At 38.5% G+C, this 13708-nt stretch overlaps 2 protein-coding genes across 2 annotated transcripts in view; both read right to left on the bottom strand.

Moving 5' to 3' along the window:
- Positions 1 to 546: 546 nt before the first annotated feature.
- On the bottom strand, positions 547 to 7230 carry LOC149278045 (cytochrome c oxidase assembly protein COX18, mitochondrial-like). Its single transcript, XM_089502441.1, has 7 exons — positions 7100 to 7230; positions 3532 to 3814; positions 3059 to 3159; positions 2285 to 2451; positions 1825 to 1946; positions 1504 to 1611; positions 547 to 720 (listed from the first exon to the last, which is right to left on the bottom strand). Exons 1-7 carry the CDS (start codon positions 7228 to 7230, stop codon positions 547 to 549), a joined length of 1086 nt encoding a protein of 361 aa, XP_089358567.1.
- A 2084-nt stretch (positions 7231 to 9314) lies between these two features.
- Positions 9315 to 13708, bottom strand: part of LOC149278044 (ankyrin repeat domain-containing protein 17-like) — a 36484-nt gene continuing 32090 nt past the window's right edge. Inside the window, exons 32-34 of the mRNA XM_089502446.1 lie at positions 13438 to 13619; positions 12694 to 12852; positions 9315 to 9374 (exon numbers count right to left, since the gene is read on the bottom strand). Of these exons, the coding sequence (XP_089358572.1) occupies positions 9315 to 9374; positions 12694 to 12852; positions 13438 to 13619 (401 nt within the window). The remainder of the gene's footprint in view (positions 9375 to 12693; positions 12853 to 13437; positions 13620 to 13708) is intronic.

The following is a 13708-nucleotide window of genomic DNA, read 5'->3' as shown; positions in this document are numbered from 1 at the left end:
AAAACACCACATCAGAAATACAGTGTAGATATTAATGTTAATGACTACTGTAGTTGTGTTTTTAATGGCATTTTAAGAGTACAGAGGCCCTTTATCAGTGACCTTCACTCTTGTGTTCCAATGGCATGTTGTGTTGGCTAATCCAAGTTTAAGTTTTAAAGGCTAATTAATCTATTTGCCATTATGTTAGCACAGCTAGACATGTCCTTGTTTTTCATGAAAAGTAATCCCAAACATTTGAATGTGTAGTGTGTGTATATAAATATACAAATCTTCACACGAAGAGACGTGCGTGTATATATATATATATATATATATATATATATATATATATATATATATTATACTAACAAGAATATAAAACTTCCACTTTGGGCAAACCTTTGAAATCTACAAAAATCTACTAGTTTCATTTGGGTTGTGGCAATAAAAACCTAGTAGTTGTAGCTCAAAAAGATCACATTTAAAACCAAAGAAGCAATTACAAAAAAAGTATTTTTTTTGTTTATATTTACACTAAACAACCATTTGTCAGGAAAATAACAATCACTTTTTTGGAACGTATTTAAGTATAAATGTAGACAGTAAGTCTTTATATGGAGTGTCAGAGTCAGATTTTGTCCTTGGAATTCGGCACATCCTTCGGAGAGCTGGGGATCGAAGCAGTAGATTGTGTGTCAAGCCAACACAACTAGATGAGAGCCAGTACAATGCCATGGACTGCAAAAAAAAAATAAAATATATAAAACATGATCCAAAATCTGTACTACCAAAACCAATAGTGAATACAAAGAGCATCATATGCAACTACATACATTATGTTCCAGAGATGACTAATTTATCTATTGACATAATTAATTACATTATCCATGTTCTAAAATAAAATGCAAAATAAATATACAGACTCCAGTCAATGTATTTAATGGAGGTTGCTGCCTTAGGCCTGGCCCGGTGTGGCTCCCCTAGCTAGCCCCTCAGAAGCTACCTCACACATCCCATGTCCGCTATACCACGTGCAGGAACCTGAAGGATGCTTGGCGGAAGAATGTTCCGGAGGCCGTGTCAGCTAGGCACAGACCTCTGCAGTAAAAATGGGTAAGGTACCAAATACATCTCTAATCTTACCAACCTGCCTCTGGAGTAGTGGCACACCGTGAGGTGTGAATTCCCAATAGGGTCATTTGCCCCCGTTAATATAACATAGGAGCAACCAGACCTGCTGTCAAAGACCTAGTCAGCCTATGCCACAATACAAAACTGAGCCCTGTGATATAACCATGGCATGAGTGGTACTGTGAGAGGCCTGTCAGATCTATAAAGACCTCAAATGGATCACTTATCATGTTGAACTGTTTTATGATAAGAACAATGGGGGGGGGGGTTGACATAATAATAATAATAAATGAACAAACTGGAGGGCGGTCCAGAGTGCTAAAACACATATCATGGTTTTTTTTTAAATATATAAGAACACTTTTCAATTTCCTAATTCTACCAACTTACCGAAGGAACACTTGCAGCAATAGGGATCATGAAAATACTAAGTCCTCGTATGAAGTTGGTTAAAATCTTTTGGAATTTTGAAAGTTTCGTTTTTCTTAGAGCAAACATCTGTTTGGATAAACAAAGGAAAAATACAAAAACACTGGATGAACTGAGTAAACCATGTAGTGTCTGTTGTATGTATATACACAAAATGTTATGGAAAATTAGATGAATGAAACCTAAGGTAAAGAATGGTGAACAAAAGACGATAGTTCATATTTGTGAATTGCATGTTGATGAACCCTTAACAAAAACAACAGATTAAAGAAAAACTCACACCTCCACAATCACTAAGTTTATGATCCCCAAAGAAATTGGAATGATCCATGTGGAATCAGGAAGAGTAAGGTCAGGAAACCAGAGGGCTCCCCCTTCTGCTAACTGCTTCTGAACGGCGTCCCCTGTGAAACGTAACAAACACACATATTAAGAACAAACGTAGAGTTTCAAAAGAATAATAGTAATAAAAAACCTAGTGAGCACCTACATTTTGCTGGGACTTATTTTCTCAGTGCTGTTTTATGTCCTGACTAAAATTAGGTAACAATAACAACAGCATACTGCAGGAAAACAAGCCTTACAACGTCTTTTAAAAAAAAACAACAAAACAGGAACATAGGTGTGCAAAACATATTTTATTTATTGAAATATGCAAATATTATTTTGTTATATTATAATCACATATTTGTAGCGCACGAATAAACCAGTTGAGGTTTCGTAATGTTTTCTTTTTACCTACCTACGCTAGAAGCCGGTGTAGCAAAACTGATGTTTCTCAGTGCAATGGATACAAATATCCACATTGGGATTTGGATCCAGATCAGGAGGCTGGCCTTGAAAGGGTGACAGTTGTCTCTAACATAGAGCTCTGAGATAATTCTTTTTAAATTCTTTGTAAAATAAAACCTAATGAAGAAAAAAAAATATTTAAAAAACAAATGTGTCCACTGAGACTAAATGTTCTTGCCTGCACAGCATCTGACGTGATCTCGTTCACCAGTTGGATCAGTAACTCTCGTTGAAGTAGCTTAACAAGAAATTGGATCTAAGTCATATTGTCTGCGGATTACTTTTACGTTTTTATTTTTCTGCTCACAGAAAAACCCAGCTTTATTTCCTATAATACGTCTGTGGGACTAAGCTTCCATCTACACCACTGTCTGTGATTACTTAGCTGTTTTCATGGAAAACAAGGACATTTCTAGCAGTTCCAACATAATTGCAAAAAGGTTTTCTAGTGATCAATCAGCCTTTTAAACTTGGATAAAAGAACACAACATGCCATTGGGACACAAGAGTGATGGTTGCTATGAAGACCATAGTCTACTAAAAATCAGTTGTTCCCAGCTACAATAGTATTTTACAAAATTGATATCTACACTGTAAATGGACAACCAAGTCATCGTAATGCAAATGATGACCCTTTTAAATTATTATTTTTCTCTCCCTTGCACATGGATATAGAGTTTCACCAGAACCGTTTCCCTATATATTTACACTGGCGCTGTCTTACTTTGCAACTCTATCATTCCAGCCATGCTGTTTGCCGTAAACCGAGACTTCATAACGGAGTCTTTTTGTTAACTGTTCAATCTCGGGCTGCAAATTTTCCACCTAGCTGAAATAAAAGGAGAAAGTTATAAAAAAACAGATATTGGAGTGAAAAAAATACATCTATTGGGCTCAATTGTGAACCGGTAGGGCTTCTTGAGAGGTAATGTAGTTCAATGTGATTTTTTTTCTTTGGTCCTTGCTTTGACGTAGAGGAAATTCAGTGTATAGGTAACATCTTCCGATTAAATGAAGTATAGCAACAGCATATTGCTTCAACCGAACCGGTAATAAACAACAAAACCCAGCCCCACATTGCAAGTGCTGAAACACCTAGATATGTTCAATTGAACATTTGAAAATATTATTACATTCTGAAAATTTCACTGATAAAACATGGTAAATCTTTTCCCTATAATCAGAAAGAGTACCCACCTTAGACATTATGTACACCTGGTATACAGACAATGGGAGAGTGACGGCTGTTCTGAGGGCTACAGTAGTACAGATTATATTAGCCCACCATGGCAATCCTGTAACTTCCTGAAGGCCAGTCAAAAGACTTTCAGCAAGGTGAACTGGAGCAGAATCCGCTAAGCTTTCATACACCCCATACCCACTATTCGGGTTACTGGTGGATGCTGCCGAAAGAGCTGCTGACAGCACAACAGTCCTGCTTTGGTAAGGTCCGGAAACACATGTTCCAATTAAAGGATACCTGGAATAACATGTGTGAACTTGCTGAAAACTAGAAAAGCGATGTGCCTGCTGTCGCCACCGTGGTTGATGGCATTTAACAGAGGGAATCCCAGAATCCTTTGCACTCAGACATCTTGCATGGAACAGTTTGTGGCATGAACCTCTGTCCAGACATTTGGACCAGAGTGCCCAGTTCTTCGCTTTGCAGCATATCATCATGGCAAATCCTAAACAAGCAAGATACATGAAGATACATTAAGTATCAATATTCACTGTACATTTATAGGTAAATAAAAGAGAACACCAGAGTAATGGAAAACCATACTAATAATAGACAGCCCGACTACACACACACTTTTGAAATCACACAAACTATCACTTCAACAACTACATTTATGTTTAAAAGAGCAACACAAGTTACAGCTTTATATTACTGGAAGTTGGATGTTGATATGTAATATGTCTGACGTAGACCAATGCATTAAGTTTCCAATAAATTTAAATAATTTCCTCCCACTGAATGCGCAAAAATGGGACCACAGAGCGGGTGTCACACTACAGCTTGACCTACAGGTACGTAATACATTTCATTTGTAAGTTTAATAAATGTATATTAAAGCACTTATATCCACTACATTCATTTATATAGCATCAGCAGATTCCGTAGCACTATTGCAATAAAAGGTAGCGACAGCAAACAACACAACACAAGTAAACACATACTGGCACGTAAGGAAGAGAGACTACAACCTAGTCTACAAAGTACTTTAATATGCATTCTTTCTCGATGAGGCTGACCAGGATACTGGAGAGTCGCTTTCAAATGGAAATGTATTAGCACATGCATTTCTTTAACTAAAAATACCCCCCTCTCAAACTGAATCAATCAAAATTATTGGATACCCACATAAAATCTAATCAGTATTTTATTACTATTATTTTTATCTTTTATTTATATAGCGCCAACAGTTTACGCAGCGCTAAATACAATACATATATTCAAGGGGGTATGACAAGACGAGAATTGACAGACTAAGACAAACCGATACATGGAGGTGGAGAGAGCCCTGCTTGCAAGCTTACAATCTTGAGGTGTGTATTACAGCCTGTGACACAGAATACTAGAAATATATGCACACATTTAAAATTTTAATAAATATATATTTATAATGTACATCTAGGAGCGTGCTCGGTACACTTCCCAGGATAAATGTGTGAATCAAACTTCTAGCAGCTATTACAGGCTAAAGAATTACCATTGGTCCTATCTATTGTGTATTGTATACATATTTCACATACTGAATTCTCCTTTTAATAATGGGAGTCTAATGAGAATAATGCTTTAATAAGGCAATAACTGCTAATGGTTGTTGTCATGTACAAACAAGTGAAAATCTTGCGACACATTGCTGGGTGCTCCACCAATGACATAAGCCATTCCCAGACACCCACGGTTTCAATGACCTCTGTGGGATCTCCCCTTGCAGGTCATTCTCCTTTTGCCGTAACAAGCCCCATAATCAGGATTGCCAGATAACGTGCAACAACAGAGCTCCACCATCGTACGATATCAGCGGCGTGCGACTTTTAATGTCTTCCTCTTACCGGCAGCCTGTAAAAAGGGCTCGATTCTGCTTAGGTTAAAAGGATAAGGACCATTTCCTAACTACTGCGCATGCGTGTGGTAGTCTGCGTCGCGTATGTGACGACAGAATGCGGCGACCCCCACGCCTGAAACGTCAAGGTCTTTTTTTTTTTTAATAAACTGAAGAGAGTTAGCGGGCACTACGCGGCTAAGAATACGTGCGGCTTTTGTTGTTGTTGTTGAAGGCGAGCAGCGCCTGGCAAATAAATAAAAATATATCTTTTTTTAAAAATGGCAGATATTTAAACAGACTCCGGGGAATTTTTCAACGCAGTTACCAAAGATTTTACTCGTAATTTTTAACCTTAATACCCCATTTTTAGGTATACTTACGCAGATTATATAGTCCTTTTGAGGGCAAATACGGCTTCCCTTTTTAAAAATGTGAGCGAGCATTGAATTTCTTCCATGGTGCCATTAATAAATAGTAAAAAAAAAAAATTATATAGTAACATACCAAGAGTACAGTAATTTTATATTTGCGGTAGGAGTGCAGCCTTAGCACATTTTCGTCTTTATTTCATTCCTTTAATCTCAGAGCAATGCATGCCTAGTGATTGCTTAGGTTCTATACCGACCTCGGGGATCTCTCTTATAACCAGAGGGTACCCCTGATGATGTAATGGTGAAATTATTTATTACCTTTTGTTAATTGCCAACAAATTACGCAGCACTGTGCAGTTTAAATGGGGTGATTAACACATGCTGACACCACAGTCGGTGCCTGTCCCTGAGATGACATCTAGCTTTATGCTTGGTGCCTTTTTTAAAGAAAGTTATTTTAATAGATATGCTGCCACTCTGTCCCCCCCCAGCTGAGTGCCGGCACCGGAAGTTGTATTGCGTAGATGACCCCTGCCGGCCCCGCAAGACTGCTCTTTTAAGTCTTGGGGGCAGAGCTAAAACCCATCGTGCGAACGTTCACCGGCAGCAGCGATGCGAGCGTAAACGACCTCCGTTGCCGGCACGTCTGCACGATCTGCTTTAACAATCTCCCTTGCCGGGACTCCCCTCGTGGGAATTCCCGGTAAGGGAGATTGTTAAAGCAGATCGTGCAGACGTGCCGGCAGCGGAGGCTGTTTACGCGCGCATCGCTGCTGCCGGTGAGCGTCTGCGCGATGCGCTTAGACAATCTTTCCACGGGGGGAGTGCCGGCACGGGAGGCTGTCTGAGCACACCTGAGAGTAGGATACGGGTCCCCTGCACCGCTGCGGGGATCTGTATCCTAACCCTGCTGCCTGCCCGGAACTGCATGTGCCGGGCGTCAGACCCCGAATATAGGCCGCACCCCCACTTTAAAGACTTAAAGTGGGGGGGGGGAGTGCGGCCTATATTCGAGCCAATACGGTATATGTAGAAAAGGGGAGGAATTAAGGCTCTTGGAGGGGGAAAGCTGGGACGTAACGAGGGCATTTTGCTACCTCATAAAAAAAATTAAAAATATGCATGTGTCCAATCCCGCCCCCACTCGCCCAACATGTGTCCGAAAAAAAATATAGGTAAATTAAATGCGAGATACAAACCATTCTAGATTTCTTATGGATTGGGAAGATATGGGCCAGAAGAATGGTTGCAGGTGATTTTCATGCCAAGTTCCCTGAGAAACCTGGGAAGCTTTGGCCTTCTGCAGGCCTTTGACGTAGGGGTAACGCCACTTACCCGACGGCTGCCTGAAGCCCAGTCTCATTGGGTGGAGAATGCTGGAGGTAAGCCGTTGACATGCAGCAAGTGGCAGGGCAGGTGAAGCACCGGAATTTAAATATCCAAAACTGCCGTGAAGGAGCACTCATGTTACCTGCGTTACAATTTAATACCTTACTGTTATACCTTGATTCTTGGCTTTTTTTTTTTTTTTTTTTTTACCATTCTCTGCCTTGCGATTTTGTACCTTATTATCCTGATCTGTGTACCATACTGCTCGGTATACCAACCGTAGCCTGGCTGAGTCCCTGCTTACTGTACCGAACCTGGCTTTGGCAGACCATTCTGCATTACCCTCTGGCACCCAGTGCCACCTGCCAAGGAATTATACCTGCAGTATTACCTTTACAGGTATCTGGCAATTTCTCTGTGCTTTGGTTATTATACTAAGTGCCTATCTGTACCTGCCTAGACCTGAGCCTCCACACTGTGTTGAGTGTGGCTCAACCCCTCGGTAGGTGTTTCAGGGCAAAGAACTTGCACGGTGTATATTCGTATGAGACGTTTCTCATTTGACTTACATCATTAGAGCTGGGGAGCTTCACTGTTAGACGGTACTTTTTAACAGTTTTTTTTTTTTCTTATCACCGTCTCATATTGGCCTTTTAATGTTTTAATTAGGTTTCCATTGTTGATGCAGCTGGGCTATTTTGTGTTTGATGATTTTCCTAAATTGTTGTTTATCATGGACCTCGCTTCATCTGCACCCTTTTCAAAATTTCATGGGACAAAGTTTGAGACGATCTGGATTTTCTGGTGATCATTCTGAGCAGAATATAGCAAGCTTATACTTACCATGTAGTTTTAAAGCCTAATTTCTCCATTTAGTTTACCACAATTTTTATTTATTTTTTTATTTAGACAAGTAGGGCTTTTTAGTACGAGGCCTACGTTCGAGTTACCTAAAATTCCACATAATATTTACATCATTTGTTTAGTTTCAAAACATTTGTTTTTAGACAATCAACTGTTTCCTGACCTTTTGGCTCAGACCTAATTCGGATGCCTTTTTTGATTTGGAAAGTGTGTGTGTTGAGGGTTCGCAACTGCCACTGCAAGAGATTTTGCCACTCACAAGATGGCGGCGTCCTTTTAAAAAACAAAAAGTTAATGGAGTCCAGCTTTCTGTGATTAGTATTTTTTATTTTTTTTTAATAAAAATAGCTATAAAAAAAAAAGTGGTGACATTTAAGAATTATGCATTGATGTCACCATCAAGTTCCAGCAAAATGTAAAAAAAGAAAAGTTTATTACGAGCAAGTGCCAAAATTATCGCTGTAGCTTTCCAAAAATCCTGACATGGAATAAACACGTCTAACCCCAAAAATGATCCTGCCGAGAAGTGTACGTTTTGATGAGTATAGTGATGGAACCCAACACATTTAAAAACCGAACATTTATATAAGCAAATGCATTGTTTTGTTTGATTTTAAAGGCATTCAGGAGGACTGACAGATCTGAGGGGATATGTGCCCCTCAATTCAAACATGCCAAAACAGTGCAATTCAGCAAACTATGTAATGTGGATACTAGAAGATCCGATAAAAACAGTATTTACAAAAACAAGACAGAAAACGTATGCTTATTAATAGTTTAATGTATGAAGGAAACATCCAGATTTCTGAATATGAAGGTACATCTCACATTAATTTAAGTCTACATTATGTAGAGCCTCTATACTGACATATTGAATTCTCTGCTTAGCCTTTTCTGTTATGTAAACAATTGTACATTTATTTGCCATTCTAAAACTTCAGAATCAGTTACATAATTTTGCTAATTTCTGTGTTTGCTCAGAAGCAGTTTACAGTACTAAAACCAACCAGCCAAACAGCTTCAAGGAAGGAAAAAAAACCAAAACAAAAATAAAAAAACAAAATCAGAGTTATGTCAACAAAGAAAACGGAAAAAGGGAAAATAAAATAAAGGTGGGCAGGGGAAGGATAACTATCGAGTGAGATTTATGTTGATGGGGACTGGGTGGTCACAATGGTCACAGAAAAGGGTCAGTTTAGTAAGATCTGCAAAAAGCCTGCACACTTCAGTCAAGCACATTTGTAGAATGATCTTGGAGCATGTCATCTTTTTGCTCTCTTTTTTTGCGGGATGAAAGTTTTGGTATCCCCCCTAACTCGCTGAAGGATTTTTTTCCATGCTAACAAGATAATCCAAATCAACCCATCTGGTTCATGTGCACACTGCTCATGTGGGGTGCCCAGGTTCCAGTCCATACCTGGAGAGAGAAATATCGGAAACGTTTACATAAAACAGAACACAGTACATCACACATTTTGATGTTTTCTTAAGACAAATCTGTAATGTGACTTATTGATATTAGGAGCACAGACATTGCCAGGAATGTTATAAAGGGAATGCTAATATAGGTGTTTGTAACGTGAAAGATACACCTGAAATTAAAAAACGAGCAGTAAAGACGAAACCCAAATAAGTATTCTCAGCGCCAATATTATTTCAACATTAACCCCTTCGAGACAAAGGCTGATTTTACTTTTTGTACCCTTTGTGACAATGGCCTTTTTAACATTTCTGCGCTGCTTGTGTTTAGCTGTAATTTTCTTCTTTCCCGTTTACTGAACCCACACACATTAGATATTGTTTTTTTCAGGACAAGAAGGGCTTTCTTTAGATGACATTGTTTTGATTGTATCATATTATTTACTATTAAAAAAATTATAAAATATGGTGAAAAATTTAGAAAAAAATGACTGTTTCTAACTTTTAGTTGAAAAATCTTTTACTCATCTATAAAAGGTAATGAAAAAACCTGCTAAATAGATTCTACTATTTGTCCTGAGTTTAGAAATACCCAATGTTTTTATGTTTTTTTGCTTTTTTCTACCCATTATGGGGCAATAAGTACAGGTAGCGTTTTGCTATTTCAAAGCCATTTTTTCCAAATCTGGTAATTCTTCCCCCCATGTGCCATTTCGGGTATCTTTGAACCCGGCCAATAAAATTTACCCCATCAAGTCATATATTTTTGAAAACTAGACAGCCCAGGGTATTCCAAATGCTAGTATTTTAACTCTTTCCATGCACCATATCTACCACCAGTCTTTGTCAAACTTTGTGGTAGTCATTTTTTTGCATTTGGTTTTCCACACACATTTTAATTCAGGTATGAATTAAAATGTTCTCGTATATGTCACTATCACAAAACACCCCAATATGTGTTCAGCAACATCTCCTGAGTACAGCGATACCTCACATGAATGATTTTGCCTGGCTGTTTTGGGGCAAAAGGGCCACATTTGGGGCATGCGCTTTTTTCAATGTTGAACTTTGGCATTTGGGATCCACTGCCCATGCCCTATTTGGTACATCTTTGAGCCAGGCCATTTCAGTGTGCCCAACAAAACCATATATTTTTCAAAACTAGACACCACAGGGTATTTTAAATGCTGGTATTTTAACTCTTTGCATGCACATATTTTACCACCAGCATTTTTTCAAAGTTTGCAGTAATATTTTTGTGTGTGTATTTTTCCCACACACACCTACTTTATGTATGAATTTACAGCTCCTGGTATATGCCGCTGTCACACGATAATGTGTTCAGCAACATCTCCTGAGTGCAGTGATACCCCACATGCATGGGTGTGTCATTTTTTGGGGGAACTAAAAGGCCACATTTGGTACGTGTGCATTTTTCTAATTGGAAATTAGATGTGTGGCCATCCTTCCCCCCATGTTAATTGGGACGTTGTTGAACCTGGCCCATTCAATTTACCCCATCAAATCATACATTTTTTAAAAGTAGACACCCCACGGGCATTTAATATGCCAGTATTTTAACTCTTTCCATGCGAGAATTGTTTTAAGCTAATATGCTAATTTTAGGACTTGCTCACAAATATATTTTTTATATATATATATATTTTTTTATTATTATTTTTTTTTTAAAAAAATTTAACATTTTTTTTCAACTTGGAGGTTCCCCTGATAGTGACATCAGTGGGAAATGATTTTTACATTTTACTGTTTTTTTACTATTTTTTTCTAATTATTAATTTTATTTTATTTTTTAATTTATTTTTACTAATCACACTGTGATTAGAAAGCTGGGCTCCATTGACTTGCATGGTGAATGCAGTACCTGTATTCAACCTGCAAGTGGAGCCAAAGTTCTCTAGATGGTCTGGACCATCTAGCGAACTTTTAAAATTTGTGGTTCCTGTTACAGGACGGCGGCCATCTTCCTTGATGGCGAAGATTGCCGGCAGCTGCGGCTGTGACCGCTCTCCGGAGCGGTCACAGCCCATCAAAAGGTTAGTGTTTGGTGTCGCTGGATGCCTCCTGATCGAGGCATTCCAGCGACACCATTTAAGTTTAGGAGGCGATCGTCGATCGCCTCCTAAACGCTTTTAAAACGGGCGTCCGCCGCCATACAAAGTATGGCGGATGTTGACGCCCCGTGGAGGGGCCAGAGATGGCCCCTTCGTGCCGATCGCGGCGTTGCTGAATGCCTCGAGGTCGAGGCATTCAGCAACGCTTTTTGGGTGCAGAAAGCGATAGTAGATCGCTTTCTGCACCCGGTTAAAGACGTGCCGGTCCTGGCACGTCAATTGTCGTAAAGCACATGCTTTTCCGTGCCGTGCCAGGACCGGCAATTGTCATTAAGGGGTTAAACAATCTCTCATGTAATTCACTCCAGCAAAAGGCTGTGCATAGAGAAAAGATACATTTTCCACATATAAAAATCAAGCTGCACACGAGCTCTATGTCAAAATATACATCAAATTAATAGCTTCATTCACATACTTGAGATGCCAGGACACTTATACTGCACATGACACAGTATATAGTATGTATACAGTTTATAGGTTTTTTTTTGCCATTTTTAGCATATCTTTGTTCAATCATGTTTAGTGAACTCCAATTAGATACTGCTTTTGCAAGGACAGGTGGGGCTCTCTTTCTGCTTTTTTGTATGGTCCATAATTTAGTGGGTTTTTTTTTAATATATATATATATATATATATATATATATATATATATATATATATATATATATATACACACACACACACACACACACATATATATATATATATATATATATAAAATTAGTGGGGGGGGCCCATAAAAATTTTACTTAGGATTCCACTAGTTAGATCCCACTTTAAAAAGTATATTTGTATTGGAGAAAAAAAAAAATCTAAAAAAAAAATTAAAAAATAGGTGCCCAGTATTTTTTTTTTTTTTACTGGAGACCCCACAGGGAGCTCTCTTGGAACTAGACTTTAACCCTTATGGTTATATCACCAGGGTCTGGACATGCTCTGTTATTCTGGTGAAACAAAAAACATTGGCTGTACTGTTACATCTTCTGTCATAGTAATGGTACAGCTTGTGTCACAAAGAGGTTAAGATGCAAGAAATACTGGGCACAAAGCGTGGTTGAATAATTAGCTCACGGGATAATAACAGTTTTAGCAAATGGAAAGCAAGACTACTATTAACCCTTTAGAACAGAACACAACAAATCAATGAACAAAAACAAGATCAGTTTAACAAAACGTGATTCTTACAGTTTGAGGCCCATTCTCCGTAGAGTTTGAAATCTTTATAATTGAATTCCAAGCAGGATCCGCAGCATGAGGTCCATTGAAAATTGGTCCACCTGTGCCATCCGGCATTGGAGCTACAGGAGGGATCATTGCATTTCCATACATGGAGAAAGGCATACCCTAAAAAATAAATATATATATGTACACAATGTTAATTTAGAAAGCAAAGGCCATCTAGTATTTAAGACGCCAATTTAAAAATCACAGAATTATTGTGAAGTCTGGATTAAAACCTCGAAGCCCAGTAACAGCTTTAAAAACAGAAAAGAAAAAAAAAAATCAAAAAAAAAAAATCAGTGACTTAGCAAACAAGTACATAAAAGCTTGCATGAAAGATGCTACTGAAAATGCTAAATCTCAAATCAAACTTTCCAAGTGGGGCAAGTCAGTGAGGTTTTATGGTTAAATCAATGTACGTGGGTATTACTGTATTTGAGGGATGTACACATTTCATTCTAAATGGACTAATGTGTGTGTATCTCAAAAGAAAGTCCTAAAGTAAACGCATGGTCAAGATAACAAAGATGTAAGGTACACACCGTTAAAGGTCATGACCAAGGAAGCCAAGTGCTTCCATGTGCATATCACAGATATCACAATATAAACTCTTTCAAAGATTAAGTCTAATGTGTTGAATGTCAGTCTGACTTGCAAACATCACTTTAATTGCTTTAAAAGAACTGTGTGAACTAAATGTTTTTTTACCCCAACTTTCGGAAAGTCCATGTAGCCCGCTGGAACATGCTGTTGGTATGCCCCTGAAGCAGGCACAATTCCAGAACTGTCTCTCTCCATTCCTTGATGTTGCGAAAACACACCTGGGTCAGACATAGGCCTGTGGATCATGTGACTGCCCATACCTGGGTGGCACCAGTCCGACACTTTATCTATTAAAACAATGTTAACATATGAAAATACACATACTAGAACAAGATATGACTTTAGCATCTTTATTTAACGGTTTATGCCCATGAAA

The sequence above is a fragment of the Sceloporus occidentalis genome, unplaced genomic scaffold (assembly GCF_023333645.1).
Source record: "Sceloporus occidentalis isolate IW3139 unplaced genomic scaffold, rSceOcc1.0.p SCAF_203, whole genome shotgun sequence".
In the NCBI taxonomy this organism is placed as follows: Eukaryota; Metazoa; Chordata; class Lepidosauria; order Squamata; family Phrynosomatidae; genus Sceloporus; species Sceloporus occidentalis.
The sequence above is the reverse complement of the archived record's forward strand: the minus strand, read 5'-3'. Positions and strand labels throughout refer to the sequence as shown.